We start from the raw sequence: 20,620 nt of genomic DNA, 5'->3' as shown, positions 1-20,620 counted from the left end.
TGAAGAAATTAGAAAAAAAATGTCCAGAAGAGAAGGTTTGAACACGAAAAATACGTTCACGTGATATGTTCACTACGCATTTACCTTATGGAACAGAATTATAATAGCAGAGAGAGAGGCTATCTTATTGCATGACACATTAGCATATAGACCACCACCTGCTTAGAACAAAAATGCACATACAATCTTATTTTACACCAATAAAAAATAACAGGCCTGCTTAGATTTTAAGTTTAGATTTTTTAAGACATGTAAGTGATACGGCCAAAGGTCCCATGATGGAATTTCTCACAGCGTGCAAAAAAAAAAAAAAAAAAATAATCTGTATTCATGATAGTAGAGGACAGAATAGCCGTAAGGCATCATGGAAACGGTTTTTTAATTATAGTGCAAGCAAGAAAAAAATGCCTGGAATTTTTATTATTTGAATCACACTTCTTCAATGAACACACCCCATCCTTGCCCAAAACCTGCAACAAACGGTGGTATTGACATGAATCTGAAATATTACGAGTGTGCAACTGGAGAAATCAAAGCTTTTCAGTTTGACATCAACTACATTCAAAAATGTCCAGAAATAAAGACGATGTTATTTGCATGTCTAAATGTATTTCCACGACATTCTGATTATATATGCGGGCCAAGTTCTTCCATGGAAACGCATTGCTGCTGTTTCACCAAAACGAATTTTGTTTTAATTTTTCTTTTTTAAGCGCTTAAATAAACAAACACAATTCAAGAAAGCAGTACAAAGTCGCACAATAACAGTAGAGAGGAAATCATATCTGCTTGTGTTTATTTTGGTCTTAACATTTGTCTAAACCAATCGGGTTTGATTTCAAACCTGAATGCTGTAATTATAATCCCAGGTAAGACTGTTGAATGTCGAGTGCTTTTTTTTTTTTTTTTTCTGTGACCCAGCAACCAGGAGCTGTGCCGAGACGACATATTCAACTGAGGTCCTGGCAGCCACTTTGAAATATCTTTCCAGTTGGATGTGTGGGAGACTGAGCTTTGTTTTGCCTTTCATGTTGGTGTCCAACCCATGCGCAACTGCGAATTTATGGTTCCAGAATCATGTAAGAGCTTAATTAAACATCACCAGCAAAAGTAAAACAGTGTTACAGAGTTTACAGGAAGCACCAGACCAACAAACAATACACACATGCAGCCATATCAAATTTAAAATCGTTTATTTATTTTAATAAGACTTGTTTTGGTGGCATCAATAAACAGCCCCCCGCAATTGCATTTGAGAGAGAGCTGTTGCCGAAAGAGCAGGAGCTCGTTTTACAGCAAAGAGCTGTTTTATAGCCCAATAGAACAGGTTAGGTGCTGAGACACTGTAGTGTAAAACCATTGAATAGCCTATAACCCTTTGATTAGTATCTGCGGAGGAATAAGAAACGGTGACACTCCTATATTTACCTCAAAATAGAAGATAAACTCGCTAGCGATTTATTCTAGTAGTATTATCTAGAGTATTATTGTAGGTAACGACTAAATTTAATGCAATGCATAGTGGAAAAAGGTTTTAAAAAATCAGAGAAAACACAGTATTTAAAAAGTTTGAGAGACGGAATTTCCTTTTCTTTTCCTATATTGTTTTCTTTCTTGAGCAATTTACCTAAAAAAAAAACTCACTTTTGAAAATAATGTCATTAAGGAAGTTTCTTTATTATGTTTTCCATAGAAACCCATTAAAGTTTCTCATAACAAAACAAGAACTAAACCAGCATTACTCTGTAAAACAAAGCCAATATTACATGTCAAAGGTTTCAGCAACTTCAATGACTTTGATTCCAATTTAGTTTTACCTTTTTATGAGGTACTAAAATCATTGGAAAATGATTACGCAGTCGAACAAGACAAAAGAGTCCACATGTAAAATCTAAAATTAAATAAATAAAAACAACCTTTACTGCATTTGTTTGTGTTGTTGTTTCTTTTGTGGCGTCATTTGGTGTAAAAAAAATTGTTTGTGGTTATAGCTAACATACAGAAAGTTGAAAACAAAGAATATTTGTACCATTTGAAATACCTGACACATTATTTAAAAAGTTTGGTAACTTTATTTTTATGTTGAGGATTGCTTTCATTGGTTGTTTGTTTTTCTGTGATTTTTTTCAAAATATTAAAAAACATTCCCAATTCAATTTTAATAATTTAATAATGTGTGTTATAATTATTTATTTCTTGGAATTTTTCGGCTATGTATCTATGAAGCCAATCATAAATTATATCTTTAAAAAAATGACAGAATTCTAAAACGATACACTTAATATTATTTTTGAAAATTTTAAATACTTTTTCTCTAATGCAATTCAACAGATTTATTTGTATATTTTATATGCCAATGGAAATTTTTAAATTATAATCCACTCACAGATGGGGCCAAACGTTCCTACTGCTAAACATATTATGTTAAAGTTAAAGTGCAAAACATCACAAAACTTGTATTCATTGATTCCTATGTATGCACATTTTTTCTGTCTTCCCATAATTATTATTCTTTAAAGCAAGAAACAACATTCCCTCTTAGATACTCCGAAATGCAGAAAAAAATACTGGAACATGGCTGGATTTAACTGTGCTTATCTTGCATTTTCCAAGAAGATCTGTGGATAAAAGTGAGCCACTACTGCTCCCGTTTCAAATGTTTAGGCTCCCGCTGAGGAAAAGAACAGGGGCAGAGATCAGGGAAGAAGGGATTGCCCCCCGAGTGGTTCATGGACAGCATTCACAGAGGACCCCCAGAGCTTTTTGTTAGTGACGTTGGGTGTTGGAGAAATGAACAAATTACTCACGTCACCGTCAAGGGCCCATGGTTGGTAGGTGTGGCGTAGGACGGGGGCGCCTGTAGCCTTGATCTCCGCCTGTGCGCATGGTCTGAAGGTCCCCCCACCCCCTTTTCTTTACATACAATGCCTCAAGATATGTATTTCACTATAATTATGATATATTTAGCAGTATAGGTTTTAAATAGCAAATCCCGGAAAAGGAAAATCATTTGAAAACAACGACCCTGCTTCCACTAACCCTTTTTTTCACCTTTCAAATTAAAAGCACCATAAACGTATCCAACTGATAATATTTTCAATTGTAAAAATCTTCACAATTACACATTTTTGGTGCAAATAAATTATCATACGTGAATTGATTAACAACTACAATACCACACAAACATACAGACGTTCAGTTTGTGTGAGAACTGAATACAAAATCTGCACGTTAGAACTGCCTCGTGCGTGAACACCTACGGTTTTTTTACAGGGACAATAAAGTGTATTTACAGGACGTGTTAAAGCTAGCAAAGTTACCTGTTGTAGTTTAATGCGAGAGGTCAAAGTTGGTACTGTGGACGCATTCCATTTTCTGTTCCCACTCCCTCCCATTGGTCCGTTCCGCCGCTGCGACCATTTCCGGGCTCCTTGATTCCACTTTATTGCGGCGGGTTAAAGGTGAAGGCCTTGACATTATTGAAGTTCAAAGACTACATTTAATTATAAATTGTGCTTAAAGCACACGTGCAATCATCCTGAGCACATATGGCGTGTGTATCGTCACTTACAAAAGACACATGCGTTAATTCGATCAGTATATGACACACTTAAACACACTACTCTTTCGGTCTCTACAGCACACTTCTTTTGCATGCGTCACAGATCTCATTCATGTCGAAACTTTATTTTTCTCACTCCTCTCTTCTCAGACATCTAGTGTTGCTTGTTTACCATCTAGTGCGGAAGTGAACGCCATTTCCCTAGAACAGACGGTGCAATTAAGAGAAAAAAATAGCCATTTAGTGCCTCTGTCTTTATGGCAGTGTCTAGACTACAAGAGTGGCGATTCCATTTAGTGTCCACTAAAAGAGGTTATCATTCCCTGCTTGCCTGCTCTCTCTATGCAAGATCTAAGCTGCAGTTCGTTTAACAGGCGTGCAAACGTCAGATCAAACGTGAAAACACCAGAAAATCGGATAATAGTTCTAAAAATCATCGCTGATACTTAAGTTTGCAATCATATAACTTATAATGCGTGAATCCAAATTCACAAGCTGTGAACATCAATATATGTTGTTAGTTTCTCGTATTTGAAATGAAGACAAATTACAATTTCCAAAACTATGCAAAAGGCGCAGGAAAAGGCAGCGTTGCGCATTTACCCGGAATAGTGTGCAGTTTAAAAGCAGGACAAAAGCACAAAGTCGTTAGGTTTTTACCTATAGGTTTCTGTTTATTTAGTTATAATGATACACAGGCCGACGTTCTGCTCATCCTCTAAGGGATCCAAAGCACCAAGATGTCTTAAGCAAATAATTTATCAAGAGTCGCCATTAAAGCTTTTAAGGTGGTATGGGCAAGTGTGCTGAAAGATAGCAGCAGGGATATGGGGGAAAAAGATCCAACATATGCCTATTTACAGTCACGAATGCACATTGCATAGGCTACTCAAATATTTTATATATATATATATATAGTAAGGGGGTAATACTTTCACGGAGTGGAAAATCACATATTCTAAGGAGAGAAAAAAATAAAAATAAAAATCCATGATCTGGTCCAGGAAATATTTTAGATACTGATATGCTATATACACTGACCAGAGACTGGAGTAAGAGCTTAAAGTTGTCTGCTGATATTTTAACAAATTTGCCTATAAGAACAGTAGGTTAAAGACAAACAGAGAGTCAAGATAAATAGGACGTTTTCAAGACCAGCATATAAATGATTTTTCTAATATAGGCCTTTCTGTCTGATGGGGGTAAAATAAGTTAGAAATTCATCGCCGCCCCACAGGGCAAAAAAGAAAATGGCGACACCCCCACCCCCTTCCTCATTTAAGGCCTATTTTCTTCCACTGTCCACTTTTTTTCACATTGCACTGTTGGTGATATGGGCTCCTTTTTGTGAAAAAAAAAACACGGTTCTGCCCACGATTACCATTCATTCAATAAGATGAGGAGAAGAAGGAGAAGGCCTGCATGCCTCTTGTGACACTCTTTCTGCTCACAACAAGGGGTTTCCAGAGAAGTACTGCAGGCGATCTCTGCTCAGCTTCTTCTCTTTCATTCTTCTGTTCTGAAACCAGATTTTGACCTGGCGGTCGGTTAGGTTCAACATTCGGGAAAGCTGGAGCCTCTTCTCCTTGTTGATGTAAACGTTGAAAAAGAATTCCCGCTCCAGTTCTCGAATCTGAAACTTGGAATAGGGACACCGCTTCTTCCTTGTTCGAGGGACGCCTAAATGAAGAAAGTAAAATAATTTTAAAAGTACAAAAGCAGACTGAGAAGGGATACAATTTTATTATAATTTCAAATAACATGGTGGAGGACTATTGTGGGAATAGGCTCACCAGGTGCTGAAAACCCAGTGTCAGTGACATTAGCAATGATAACATTCCAGCCTACATTCATCAAGCGAATTAGCTGAGGCTATCAGATAAACCAGCTATAAAGAGTGCTAAATATCCAAAATAGTTTGCAGGAAATAATATCAACTTACTGCCTCACTAAGTACGTGTTTATCTGTTCCAAATTCCCAACAACAAAAAGTATTTTCACCCCGCAATATGTGCAGCACTTTCATCTACAGCTAAAGCTAAACAATTTGCACAATCTTCTGGCAGTAGGTGTATTGCCTTGTATCTGAAACGGCCCACTTGCAGACCTCAGTGGCCCCATCACTCCTTATCAAACAGGTGACCGGGGAAATAGATCTCTTTTATTGTACAGCGGGGGGGGGGGGGGGGGGGGGTGCAAGCGTGGAAAAGGGACAAACACAAGTCTCAGATTATATCCACATACCAGGAACTAAAGGGGCACCAGTAAATTAGTTCGACCTTTAATTTTTGTACATATCTATTAGTTTTATCATTTTCTGATAACGTGGTTTAAATCTTAGGAAGATTAAAAATACAAATACTATTAAAATAAGGCAGCATAAATATATTTTTTTAAAGAATCCTTAAATAGCATGTATCCACCAGATAAATAGCTAGAGACATCTAGATATAGATAGATAGATAGATAGATAGATAGATAGATAGATAGATAGATAGATAGATAGATAGATAGATAGATAGATAGATAGATAGATAGATAGATAGATAGATAGATAGATAGATAGATAGATAGATAGATAGATAGATAGATAGATAGATAGATAGATAGATAGATAGATAGATAGATAGATAGATAGATAGATAGATAGATAGATAGATAGATAGATAGATAGATAGATAGATAGATAGATAGATAGATAGATAGATAGATAGATAGATAGATAGATAGATAGATAGATAGATAGATAGATAGATAGATAGATAGATAGATAGATAGATAGAAACATTGTTGTGTTTAATATTCTTTAATTCTCTTTGCTGCATGTCTTTTGCGCGTAAACCTTGTGTAAAAGATAATTCACAGGATGCCAAATGCAATGTTCTGCCCAATTGGTTTTACACACGACAGCCCCATCAAGAAAATCCCCTTAAAAAGCCCATCGCAAGTTCACGATCAAAGTTAACATTTGTCACAATAGCTCTCTCTTAAAAAAATCACAGACTCTCATTGTACAGGCGTCTGTGTATAACATCCCGCACGTTTTCTTTTTTCAAAGCGCTTTTCCCATCGTAAAAATTCTTCCCGTTTCAAGAAAGAGCTTTGTAGGGTTATAATAAAATCCTTTCAATGCTTATAAAACTCCACATAAAATCTGACCGACAAAACACCGGGTTAGTCCCCTTAACCTTCCCCCCGCTTTACTGCTTCGATTGTACCTACTCGAGTGGCTGCTCTTGCTGGTGCTGCCGTCCTTGGCTGTGGCGGAGGAAGAAGTGCAGGAGCCTGAATTCGTGTGTTCCTCCTCATCGTCCGAGTCTTTTCCCGGCTCTGGAGCTCCGGCTACAGCGGCTGTGGCTTGTTGCTGCTGCTGCTGTTGTTGCTGCTGCTGCTGTTGTTGCTGCTGCTGCTGTTGGGAGTCGCTTTCCAGCTTGCCCCCCTCGCCCTTTTGTAAACAATTGTCTGTCTGATTGTCCGTGCTGCTGCAGTATGCGGTCTCGAAAAAGCGGTCAAAGCCTTGTGGGAGGACGTTGTTTTTCCCCATGCCGGAGTAAAAGCCTGTGGAAGGGTGATTGGAGCCCGCGTGGGCATGGTGGTGATGGTGGTGGCTGTAAACGCTTTCGTTCTTCATCAGCATTTCTGTCATGGTGGATGGTGGAAGACAGTCTCTATGCACCAGATCATCTCCCGAATAGCACGACGCATAGTTGCTCCTGTGGTGCCATTTGCTAGCGGGGTCCAAGCCGTACGAAACTTCTCGCATCGGCTGCACTTGAGACAGATTCGTGGAATAAGGGTAGCTGATTTGCCGGGAAGGGGCCTGCGGAAGAAACGAGGAGACGGCCGAAAACTCGGGGACGTAGTAGGTGCAGCTGGGGAGGTAGATGTTGGACGCGCAGCCTGTTCTGTCCCCAAACTCGGATGTCCGGTCTTTGCGCGTCTGGGAGCAGAAGTTACCCAGATTCACGGAGTTAAACATCTTTCTCTCTCTCGCAACTCGGCTACTATAGATAGATGTTTTGGATTCGAGCTGCAGCAGAAGGGGAAAAATTTGGGAAGGCGAGATGACGCGCAATCCGTCTAAGTCGCCCTGCAGACACGTGATCGAAAGTAGATATTGTCATATATCAATTTGGAAGAGTTGGATGTGTAGGAGTGGTTGGCTTTAGGTAGATCGAGGAGGTTCAAACGCATAATTTCCAAACGCCACAGGCGCACCGAGCAAACCAGTTACAGATTCTTGCTTGCTGGCTTATGACAATTAGTGAGATATGTGCAGCTGTGTATGTGTGTGTTTATGCTTATAGGCTAGTAGGCCAGCTAAAGAGCCAGGGCTTCTTTAAAAGGTAAAGCACCATTTCAACAGTGCAGTTAGTGGCAGGCATTTTATAGATTTTCAGAGATATTAAAGGTAAGATTATTATTATTATCATTATTATTTTTTATTATTATTAACCATCAATTGATATATATGAGCCTAACTTTTTTACGTATTTTATGTAGAGTTCATCCCAAAGGCACATTAAGCAGCAACCATATAAGGTCATTCATTGTCCCATAGTTTTACACGTAATAATAATTGTATTTAATCTATTTTCCTGATTTCTTTAGACTCTTATGCTACTATGGTGAGATTTTTAAGGAGAGTTTTAATACTTATCTCAGTCGTCCCCACAGGTGTCTGCACTTGGTTATACAAAAAGTATTTTGCCATTAAAATTATATAAGTCAACCTATTAACTTTCCTATCACTCTATTTACACTGCAAAAAAATGTAAATCTAAATAAGTCATTTTTTTTCTTAAAATAGGTGGAGTTTGTCTTGAATTGAGGGGGTAAGTGAGACATTTTGCCAATGGAACAAGACAATTTACCTTTAAAATAAGAAAAAAGCAATTATATGTTCTTACTTCAGGTGCATACTATCTGATTATCTTATTTTGAGAGTAAAAACGCTCATTCCATTGGCAAATCATTTTATTTACCTATTCAAATTAAGGGTAAATACACCTAATTTAAGAATATTTTTTACTTATTTCTAGACTGTTTTTGCAGTGCAAGATTTTGTTTCTTAGAGCAGATGTGCCTGGAGTTAGTTGCAGTTCTTGTTGAGAGTAATGGTGTGTTGCTGAGTTACACCGGTGGTTAGGCAATGCGCAATGCACCGCAAGTGTACGTTGACCATGCAAGATAAAGAAATCGGACTAGTCTTATTATTCCTTTTGACTTTGATCTTAACAGAGTTCAAGGAGGCCAACTGTGCATTTATCCCACCACACAACGTCCCTGGAAATCCTGCAAGGAAAAATCACACCAGCGGAACCCTTGCGAGCACGGAAGATGCAACTGCCATTTTTGAACGCTAATGTGATCTGGTTGCACAAACACATATTTTATATTTTGTGTAAAAGCACAAATTAAAAACACACCTGACACTGCTGGATTTCCCGAAAAATATTTGTTACATTACAGAAAAATCGTGCTCAAAATGAGTAATATTACTATTGCACTTTATGTTTTTTTTTTTGATTATTTTTTTATGTTGTTGTATTTTTTGGGTGCATTTTTATTTAAATGGAGATAATTAGATAATGAAAGAGGCATCGTTCTGATAGGTTTCTCCAGTCGGCACATATTATTAGAGAAAAATAAAGGACTGGATGTTTTCCTGAATTTCTCACATATATGTTGACATTTATCAGTCGTTGACATACGGACACACTTTTAAAAAATCCCATAAAATGAAATGTTTGAAGAGGAAAAGTGCAGCTGCGTGTGATTTCAGACTTTTAATTGTACTACTGAGCCCCATCTCCGAGTCTTTATAGACTGATACTGTTACAAGGAGAAATTAATACGACGCCCCATTGTTTCTGATCACAGGGAACTTCCTAAACACACTCTTAAATCCTAACCCAATAACACAGCCATTCTGTTAAACTAGCTTGACAGACGTGATGTTGAAAAATCAGATTTGCTGTTAAAAATATACATATTTTCGCCTCCCAACAGTAAAAGAAAGAGAAAACAATATCATGGTCAAGATCTGAGCGCTGGAAACTGGGAGTCGTGTTTGTTAAAAATGTGGCAATGGCATTAGCTTGTTTACTACCCCCTGCAAACAAAAGGTTGTCTCACATGATGCATCCTGCATCCAAGTACAAAGAAAGCAGACAGCTGTCCAGACACAGCACTTGAATTTGACCACTAAAATTCTCTCTTCGTCCAACCATAAAACTCCGAATGGCTGCAGTAACGCTAAATCCCCTTTGTTCCATAGAAAACTATTAACGCGGAGAATGAGAGGAATTTGGATTTCAACAAACTAAGATATTCCACATTTCACAAAACGGGGTGCAAATCGCCCCATTAAAAAAGAAAACAAATACACTCTCCATTTATTTTATATTATTTTTTACAAACTGGCGGATTCTCAGATTTTAAATTGAAAGTCTTAAATTTTGTGTCTTGACTGGTGCTCATTGTGACAAACTATTTAATTCAAATAGTAGAATGTACATAATAATAAAAAAAAAAAAAAAACAATGTTCTTATTGCGCCCCTGAAAGTCGCTGTTTATTTGTCGTGGGCGCAGATAATAAAGTGCACACCTATGGAAATATTTATGTAAATATTCTGGCCTTTTAGCTAACCATGTGAGACATTCTCCTGCTTCATTCATTTTTGTATTTGCACATCAGTGGGTCACACATGAAAATATTCACGTCTTGTTGCAAAGCAGATAATATAGAAAATTAACTACTCAATTATTTAAACCGATGGTATGTTTAACGGAAAAAATCGCTATATTCGCCTGCATATAACAATGAAATGAATAATGATTATGATATTTTCTATAAAATAAATAACAGCATTTGTTGATCGGTAGTAAAAGCTTTTTTTTTTCTCTCCAGGCGGTAAAAGCTCTGAGACAGACGGATCAAAACAACACTGTCAATTCATTTCTCCATCACAATCTTTCCAATGATGCGTAATGTGGCATAAATAAGTAATGTCGGGCATGAATGAGCAATGTAATAGGAATATAAGATCACAAAATGTAGGGCCTCTTTCCAAGGCAAGAAGGAGCAAAAAGGAAACAACTTCACTCGGCCTGCTAAAGAGGGGGATGATATTTTTAAATGTCTGGGGAAAAGCACTCCCCTTATTTTTAAGTTACCGCTTGTGTCATAACGTGGTATAATATGATCATTACTTGGCAATATCCGATTTCCGAGGTTTAAAAACACTTTTCTCACCTGGGCGCGCTCGGACCATCAGTCAAAGAATAAAGCTTCAGCATGTGTTTATCTGAAGAACAAACTCAGCGAGCAGTAGGACCCAGGAATGTCTGATTGCTGCACCAAAATGAGCAGGGGATGTGGCAGGAATTTGTAGGCAAAGTTCTCCTCAGCTGACTTTATCCGCAACTTTTGCTTTAATACAGCAATGAAGAGGCTTCCTGATTAGCAATATCGTGAGAGTAGAGCTCAAGAAACTGTCATGATAATTTGTTGACTACTTTTGCCTCGCGTTCCCGTCTTGAATATCACAGTTAGAGCAGTAACTTTAACGACATACGTCTGAGGAATTTAGGCTATGTATGCCTACCAAGCACCATAATTAAAATTGTTAACCTAGGTGTCAACCCGAAAGAAAAAAAATGGCACTCTCAAATATTACAATGTTTTGCCTTTGTGGTTATAAATCCTTGACCAAATGATACCACCCTCACACACACACACACACACACCCACACTCCCATGAACAAAGTTCACCAAGACGTGCTGCACAGCCAGCCGAAGTCATGGCTAAATGTGGGAAGCCTAGTGTAATCATATCACCGTCCCCTCATGGCCCAGAGAAGTTTAATTGGATGTAAGTCGGGCAGTTAAAATTCAACTGCAAGTGCTGCAAACTGGTTCAAGCAAGGCTGAGGAGGCATGTTGTGTTTTGTTTTACCTTATTTATTTTTACTATCACAATTTGACAGTGAATGCATCATCCTTCGGCCCATGTGGTGGCAACACTTGCAAACAATACAGAGGCGAGCGTTCAATTTGTAGCGATCTCCAGAGTGTATTTCCCATTCAACCGCACGGACATAAAGCTTTCACAACAATGTGTTAACTTTTTTTATTGGAAGTATTAAATGATTTCACATCACACAGAAACACTCCGCGCAAGGAGTCCCAGATTACATCTCTGTTTTTATTTAGACGGCCGAGGAAAAAAGCCTTCAAAACCTAGAGCGGTGTAAAAAAACAGATATGTATTTACTTTGGGAAAGCTCTAGATAGGAAGAATACAATTAGCCTTTATTAGATTTAGATACACTGATCTTTTGTTACAGAGCAATTAAAGAAAACTCCACTGACTGTATTTTCTAAATGAAAAGCAGTACTCCGAGCTAAGGCCTATCAGATGCCAATAAAATAGATATTTTTATGTATGCCCTAAAGACTGTAATCGTTTAGAAACACAGAGTATCATCTGAAAATTCTGAATTTATTTTTAAAATGGCTGCAAATTTGACTCGAATATTTACGAAAAAGACAATTCTAAATAAATGATCATAGTTGAATTTTGAGTAATAAACAGTTTTTTTTAACCTTTTGAATTTAAATGAGGGTTTCAACTATTACTACTTAGTAGTACTACTTACTTTAAATTGTGCTGTAAGTAATGTGATTTGATTGTATTTATTTCTAATAATTCCCAACGTCTTAATAGTCTTATAATATTGATAAATGCTATGATCACGTGATGAACACGTGACACAGCCTTCTTTATTGTTGTTTTTTTAAGCGAGACAAATCCGCCCTGTTTTTTTCTTTTAGCATCTAAGAGATAAGATGCTTTATTTTGGTCTTCATCGGTCAAGCTGGATACCGTGAGTCATGACATGAACTCTAAATAAAAGCTCCATCTCTTTTTATCCTACCAATATCACTACAAATGGCTTCCTTAAATGTACAGCGCGTTTACTTTGCAGAGTTGCGGGTATTAAAACTGCATTGCTACTAAAGAGGAAGCGTTAACAAAGTGTATACAAAGGCTTAACTAGTATTTTGTATTGTTTTTTTGTTTTTGTTTTTGTGACCAAAACTGCATTGCATTGGCACTGAAGCAGTCTAAATCCTTAAATTTGTCTTCATGCATAAAGCTGCTTTCAGCAGGTCTCGTAGATTCAACTGTGGTGTCCTCATATACTTGACCTTCATGTTGGCTTTGAAAGCACAACTCTGTCGGCCTGTATTTATCAAGAAAAATTTTTTTTTTAAGAACTCTACAAGTCTCTGATTATTTTAAAACTCACGATAGAGGCACAGATTAATACCGGAATGCCGCTCGCGTTGATTATATTTGCGCAGAGTCGCTTATAATGGCTGCAAAAAGGAATGCAACATTCAGAATGACTACAGAGAGGTTTTAAAACAATAGTCTCAAAAATCAATTCCAAATATATTTCGACCAGCTACAACTGCACTGAAAAGAGAAACGCCGCTTTTGTGGCGCCCCTCAAACCCTCAAGCCCACCGTTAGGATTTGTTATACGCTTGATGCTAATGAAACACATATTAATAAGATGGCACATTTCAGGGTAAGGAAAGGGAGCTCACTGAGAACTAATTTCAAATCATTCTAAAATCTATACATGACAATTCTTCAAAACTATATCGATCTCTGACCTTAAGTTTCATACCTTTTCTTATATCACATTAACATTACTTCCTGTGGGGAAAAAAAGTCATTTCCACTCTCTTCTTTGGGAAGCTCCTCATGGACACACTTTCACACACACAAACGTATTAAAACACACCGGCTCCCAAACAGATACACTTTACCAAGAATAACACCGCTTTCTGTTTCTCCGGCCAGCTCTGTGCCATAAACGGGAGATGTGGCGGAGGGGGGAAGTAGACTGCATGCCACACAAGTTCTCTGCGAAGGGCACTGTGAAGCTGACTGACCTTTGAGACTGGCCGTCATAAAAAGATTTAGTCAGTCTCAAAGTCAAAAGTGCTCAAGAGTACTGAAAGAGAGATTGTTAAAAACCTGCAAAGCCAAATATCCGAAGGTCGTGCGCAAAGACAAGAGATAACCTAGCTTGGGCTAACTGCCAAAGGCAGGTTACATTTCTTCTTTGCCCATATATAAAAACGGATATAAACATATGCTTAGTTTCTTCGGCACCTTTCTTGTTACTTATCAAAAAACAAATTAGTAGTTATAGGAATGCAGCTCGTTGTGTGCGTAAAATCCCCTCCCAGCATCGACCAGAGCTAAATAAATTAATATAAATTTACGAATAAAATCGTCAGATTCTTGCGTTTGCATAGAAATATGTGCAACTGATTGTTTGGCTTAAACCAAAGACCTCACTGCCAAGTATTTCTGTAACAATAATCCGAGCCATTTATACACCATTACTGGCCTGCAAATTAAACTACCGTTTAATCACAGCGGGGAAACACAATGACTCTGTGCTCTGTGTGCTTGGATGCCCACGCTTCTCTCCTCACAGTTCAAATTCGGTGAAATAAATTATCCAAATTGTTTTGCTCCAGACCTGAATTCCTTACTGAGCTGTAATCTGTTGCTGTTTGTTACAAATCACGAAAATTTGATCAGCCATTACCCCCTTTCATTTTCTGCATATCAGCAGTTTCATTTAAAACGCTTCTCAAGTTCAAATTCGTAAACAAGTAGGTTGTGGAACCAAAAATCTAAAGTTCTTGTAGAATGAAATCAGTTTATCAGGAATAATTCAACTTGATATGGAGGCCGTTTAACTAAGATAAATGGCCAAATTAAAGATGTGTTCCTGGTGCGTAATTTATATTTCATGTTGACTCTAAACACTTTTTAAAGGTAATACACAAGCAATCAACAAAAGTATTGCTTTGTCTCGAGGACCAAATAAAATAAATTCATTTAAAAACATTTTAATATTGTTTAATACATTTTAACTGAGTTTATTTTGGAGAAAGCACAACTCTCCTTTTACCAGACAATATAACATCTTTTTTACGCACGGGTATATTTCGCTTTGCTTAAAGAAACATTAAAATATGTTATCTTAAAATCTTACTTTAAACGTCTCTTAAAATATTGAGCAGACAAGTTAAAACACGTTTTAGAATAAATTTTTATGGGGAGCTAATTTTCTTTTCAAACAAAAACAGAGCATAACATTAATTTTTCTGTAACCCCTTTGATTTACCTTGTAGTTTCATGAAAGATTCTGGTATACACACACACACACACAGCTCTCGTGTTTATCATTATTTTATTTAAAAAAAAATAACCACACAGCTTGCACAGTATGGATATTGTTTGTAATCATACTTGATATTTGTATTGTTGGTATCTGATTGTTATCATTACTGTGCAACTTGACGCACTGTTTCATCATGCTGGAATCGAGACATCCCGTTCATTTGCTTTAATCAAGATGTTGCAACAATGCTATGGATTTCACACTTATGCCCTCTGGCTAACTGGGCAACACAGTGAAGAATTTATTGACTGGTATGTTTTGTGGTTTGCAGCAAACACCTAGGCGGGGAAGTGTGGTTCACTTCGAGGTAGGGCGCACAGCTATCAGATGCTTCTAGGCTGCAACAACAGCGGCACAATAAACAATAGACACCATAGTAATACAAAATCTGTAATGGACCGACACCTTTATTATATCATTGAGCACGATGGCATAATGAGAGAAATAAATCTTTTACTTGCATTTATAACTCTATATGTTGGTAAATTGCAGAGAGAGGGATGGCAGTCAGTGATTCGGTTGCAGAAGTCTTTCACAGCTCATTGCAAAGGCAACATCTGATATGAAAACCGAGACAGAACAACGCTTTTCTTCACTTAACTGAGACTACAAGCTGCTAAAGACAAACGCACCAACGGTCCGTTAGTTAACAGGAAGAAAAACACTGCTCAGCCAGTGTGTGGCTTTACACTTTACGGCCAGCAGGGAGAGCCTTGTGGACCCAGGAAACGTCCATAAGATCAAATCCAATGCATTTTAAACACTGAGAAATAAGATTTGCTTTTATTTTCTTATAACATTTAAAGTTTTCATATAAGAAATAGTGCGTTTACATTTCTTGGATGTATCAGCAAAATGCTGGGATGCATTAATAAAATTTAGGCCAGGCCAAAGGGGCTTCTACATAGATGAAGCACTGGGGTGTAACCCTATTACGGCTTTACAGAGCTATTGCGTGTTTTGCTGCGACGTTATAGGCTTGTAGCAGAGAAATGACAATGATCAGGTCAAACTTGAGGGGTTTAAAAAGGTGATTTTTTTTTTTTGTTTGTTTGTTTGTTTGTCGGGGGTGGCGGGTGTTTTCGTTTTGTTTTTTACTGAAAACAAAAAAAATGGAAAGGGTAAGCATTAAACTTTAATGCAACATAGCGTGCACTATATAAACTTAGACACAATTTTACACGGTCACTGATATCAAAGGCACCTATAACCTTTTTTGTATTTCTTGTGGTCACAATAAAATTAGGTCAACCTGTGCGGGCTTCTAAAGAGCATCCGTGTAAAAGCTTGCACAACATTCCCAACAAACAGCTCCTTTAAATAAGTCAGATTGACCGGTTAATCTGCATTTCATTGTGGTAATGTTTATTTCTTTATTCATTTTTTATTATTATCAGCATATCTGTTTTTCTGTTGTTTTTGTTTTTTTGTTTTGTTCTTTTACTTTCTGGGCCCATAACAATCCCGCCGCAGACTTCATTTCATTTGTTGTTTTTTTATGTTGAATATATCAGAAGCAGTGTGAATAACAGACTGTTGTAACACCAATAAACATTTCAATATTCTGTTTATTGAAGACCTTACGCATATACATTCATATCAGCATTACGTTTACAAGACAACGTAGCAATCCTTACAAGCGCAAAGGAAAGGAATGCATAGGGTGGGCGACATCATGAAAGGTACGACCATGAACAACCACTACACTAAAACTGAGTTACTTTAAATGTCCAGAATTGTAAAAAATAACTGAATCTTACATTCTTAACATTCATTCTGAATTTCGTCCTATACCTCCCCCACCCCTTACAGTAACAACGTATATATATATATATATATATATATATATATATATATATATATATATATATATATATATATATATATATATATATATATATATATATATATATGGAATGAAGTTATACAAGACAATCAGTAACATAAAGCACTATTACATAGCGATAGGGGGATCCTCAAAATAGGATGCGAATACTATTATTGGTTACGTTGTCATTTTTACAAAGTTATACACGAAGACAAGGACGGAGACAACACTGCAAGTAAATAAATTGGCCTAAGCAAATCTCCGTCCCTGCACCATAATAATAACAATAATAATAACAAGATTAATGATAATACATTCTTTGAAGGCGTTTATTCAAGACTTTTTAATATCGGTGGTTTATGATTTGTTCAAGGAAACAAAAGTAAAGGTACAAAAAGTCACCTACAGAAAAAGTGTCCCGCAGAACACGATTGGTTGCACTTTCACATCAATAACATGCTGCAAACATTTTATTTAGCTTACTCATTTAACAAATAATACACTGTGGTCGCCCTCAAATCAGAGAAGCAACACGCTGAGGGCCTGAAACTTTTGTACGATTATAAAATGCTCCTTTGGCCTGCAAGCTTATATGCGCCCTATAGGTGAGTGACATCTGGTTTATTAAGCTGATCTGGCAGGAATTAATTTTTGCTGTAGAATTGACAAATTTATGCATCCTTTGAGTTTGGCATGAGTGTCTTTTTATTTTTTTAGCAGCCTCAGAACCATTTTTGAATGGTAAAAACTCATGCAGGACTCTGTGGTTTGTTGCACGTGAACAAACGAATTATATATTTATTACTCATTTGTTTCGTCTTGACTTTCTTCTGTCATGCAAAGACTGATACTCTTGCACGGGACCGTGAGTTCACTCCGAAAAAACAGGGCAAAACGTGGGACTTACTCCTCTTAATGAATCCGAAAACATCTAAAAATGGATATTCTTCTCCTTTAGATCTTTAATAGAGATATTAAACAGACACTGGAGCACAAATGCCTGGCAGTCAGGCTGCCTGATTTCAAGGATATATTTAGACCCTATTCTAAGATTTCTGCCTTAAACGGTCTCTCTTCCACCCTTATCATTTAGGGTTAAACAGAATGAATGATGTAATATTTCCTCAACATTTAGCAACTAAGTTGAGGGGAAAATACTACACAGAAAAAAAAAAAAAAAACATTCACAGTTTTTGTGCCAGTTCGTCAAACCTCGAGGCTTACTAATGTGCATCGTGGTGGACGCTAGAAAGTGGCTTGTTTTTTTTAGGGGGTGGGGGGCATCTTTAAAGATAAACCTGCAGAAAGGGTGCAATGATAGCCCACCATGAGAACGAAGATGGGTAGATGAGTGCATGCACTGAAATAAGACCTAAGGGAGCGTAGAAGCCTTGGCTTTTTTCTTTCTTTCGTTTTTTTTTTCTTCTTATTTACTGCCTACTGATTCACCTTTCTATATCCCACATATTTAAAAGTAAGCCAAAGCTTGCTCCCTTAACATGAGTCTCTTCTTCTTCATCCTGCGGTTCTGAAACCAAATCTTCACTTGTTGGTCGCTGAGGTTCAGTCGGTCGGAGAGCTCCCTCCGCCGCTGCCTGGTAATGAACTCGTTCAGCATGAATTCTCCCTCGAGCTCCGCCAGCTGGAGTTTGGAATAAGGTTTGCGCTTCTTTCTGGCCCGAGTGTGCATGGGGTACCAAGGGGCACCTGGAGGAGAGAAGACGATGGGAAGAGGAGAAAGTAATGGAAGATGAAGAGGAGAGGGAGGAGGAGGGGGGGTCAAAGAGCGAAATAGTCAACACAGTTAGGCTACAAAATCACGGTCATCTTCAAGGTTATGGCGCAGCAATAGGGGCATCTGTTGTCTTAAAGGGGGCCAGGTCAGTCTAACAAACGTTCAAGTCATAAATTAGCGCAGTAACAGCGTTGATTGTGTCAAATGAAGATGCAGCATTATAATAGTTTAAGACAACTCGAATGTTTTGCAAAAGCTGCCTTGTGCATAAGTAATTGGCAGCAATGCAACTTATACGCCCCCGCAGATACTGGTATTATTTTGGTCTTCGGGATTGATTCACTTTCTCTAAACTTATTTACTACTTGTTTTATTTAAAATTTCCTTTCCAGCCCCCGTTCAGAGGCCGCTTTATTAAAGCGAGGCTTTGCGTCAAAGTGAGTTTTATTGTCAGTTAAAGCAGCATTAAAGCGATAATTAAGCCGTACCTGCAGCATTTATCCTAACTTATTCGCTTGTTTCTTGAGCATATTAAACGGCTCGAGTCCAGAGTGACATATATTAATTCTGTTTACGAGTCATTAAAGAGGAAAACTCTCCCCCTCTGTCCATTCATAACAGTCGACTAAAGTGACTTTCATCTTTAAAACACAGTTCACTAGTTTCTGTTTAAATAGTAAAAACAAAGGAGCAAAATCAGCTCTTCTATTTCACAGATATCTGATTGTCCCAGAAGGACGTTTTAGCCAAAAAATGTGGAGACACCTTTAGTTTGGAAGTTTTTTTTTTTCTCTGGGATTGGTGCCACACGGTAAATGGGGTATTTTAGGGCTACCCCTAGTGGCGTATGCGCACCACGCATGTTTCCTGTAGGCTAAAAAAGGCTGCAGGATGACCATCAAAATAATAACCCGTATGTAAAGGGAATATACGTTTAATCAGGTTAAAAAGGTGTTTCATTGCGTTTACGGTGCCATCATATATTTATTTATGTATAAATAAATAAGGAGCACCCACCTCCGCCTGCGGCTATGTTGCCAGAATGGCTTCCCGGAGACACCAGGGTCTGTGTGTTGCTAGATGGAGGCTTGCCGCCCTCATTTAACAGAGAGGAGCTGGAGTCAGATTCCATCGACTGACAGGACGGCGGATCCTGTGTGAGCTGCTCCGTTCCATACTCATATTTAGAGAAGGAGACGCTGCCTGCAATCCCGGCGTGCATCCCGTGGTCAGATGTTAGGGAAGATGTGTCCCTCGCTCTGTCCTCCCGTTTTAGGCTGCCGCTGCCGTTGCCACCTGAGCAGGTCTCCCTGTTCCCGTTGTTGTAGTAGCACTTGCCCTCCTCCGGTCTGGTGATCTCACACGACCGATTGAAAGAAGGGTTAATAGAGACGGGGCTGCTAAAGTAGGATTGAGAATATCCATTGCACGGCTCCGAGGGGTTCCACGGGAGGGAGCAAACATTGTCCCTTCTCGGGTAGGAGAGAGACGGTAGCCCCGCCAGCTGTCCCCCTGAGGCTCTAAAATTCGGAAAGTAAAAGGTGTCTCCTGTATGGATGTTTACCAGAGGTCCTACAAACCCTGGATTAAGGAGATTATGCTCGCCCATTTCCGCGGGCCCGACCAACAGCTTCTAGTTTATTGCAATCTGACATTTAACATAGTTAAACCTGGAGCTGCGCCTGATTGGTTATCACAGCACCACGTGGCCGAGCTAACTTGTGCTCCACATGGTACCACCCACTTGGTCCATCTCAGACAAAACAAAACATTAACTTCTGTATTACAACGGTTTATAAGCTTTTTAAAAAATACTATAAACCTTTTATTCAAAAAGTGGAGTCTTGTTTTTTTCTCTCTTTCTCTAAGCCCAGAAGGGAGCAGCATTTTCCTTTTACAGAAGTGAAACTGTCCACGGCCTCGTTTAATATCTTTATATGCTGGCAAAAGTTTTTTTTTCCTTCTAAAAACTATTTTTTCCTTGAGGGAGTGGGTGCGTATGCGACTTTTTGTTTTCTAACAAATTATGGTTGACTTCTGTGTCATATAAAATCGTGATGTCCCAATTTACAAGGTTGTTTTAACAAAACGACTGATCCTCATTGCTCATATTTACAGTAACGGGGTCATCCAATTGAAGCCAGTGGCTCTGTTAAAAATAAAAAATAAAAAGAAGAAGACGACATTCTACAAGGTTACTTTAAGAGCGTA

At 38.1% G+C, this 20,620-nt stretch overlaps 2 protein-coding genes across 3 annotated transcripts; both read right to left on the bottom strand.

Annotated features, from left to right (window-relative positions):
* Positions 1-4,927: 4,927 nt before the first annotated feature.
* Positions 4,928-7,714, bottom strand: hoxc11a (homeobox C11a). The gene is made up of 2 exons (XM_038287374.1): positions 6,785-7,714; positions 4,928-5,242 (listed from the first exon to the last, which is right to left on the bottom strand). Exons 1-2 carry the CDS (start codon positions 7,539-7,541, stop codon positions 5,010-5,012), a joined length of 990 nt encoding a protein of 329 aa, XP_038143302.1. The 5' UTR covers positions 7,542-7,714; the 3' UTR covers positions 4,928-5,009.
* An 8,680-nt stretch (positions 7,715-16,394) lies between these two features.
* hoxc12a (homeobox C12a) lies at positions 16,395-20,066 on the bottom strand. 2 transcript variants are annotated; one of them, XM_038287377.1, is made up of 3 exons: positions 19,427-20,066; positions 18,112-18,381; positions 16,395-16,903 (listed from the first exon to the last, which is right to left on the bottom strand). In XM_038287377.1, the coding sequence occupies exons 1-2, from the start codon at positions 20,016-20,018 to the stop codon at positions 18,143-18,145; spliced, it is 831 nt and encodes a 276-aa protein (XP_038143305.1). In that variant the 5' UTR covers positions 20,019-20,066; the 3' UTR covers positions 16,395-16,903; positions 18,112-18,142. The 2 variants fall into 2 exon arrangements, with proteins under 2 accessions (XP_038143305.1, XP_038143304.1); XM_038287376.1 differs by lacking the exon at positions 16,395-16,903 and having other exon boundaries at positions 17,383-18,381; positions 19,427-20,065.
* Positions 20,067-20,620: the final 554 nt, after the last annotated feature.

This window comes from Cyprinodon tularosa, unplaced genomic scaffold, assembly GCF_016077235.1.
Source record: "Cyprinodon tularosa strain WSP-4 unplaced genomic scaffold, ASM1607723v1 ctg239, whole genome shotgun sequence".
Lineage (NCBI taxonomy): Eukaryota > Metazoa > Chordata > Actinopteri > Cyprinodontiformes > Cyprinodontidae > Cyprinodon > Cyprinodon tularosa.
This window is presented reverse-complemented; position numbering and strand designations above follow the sequence as displayed.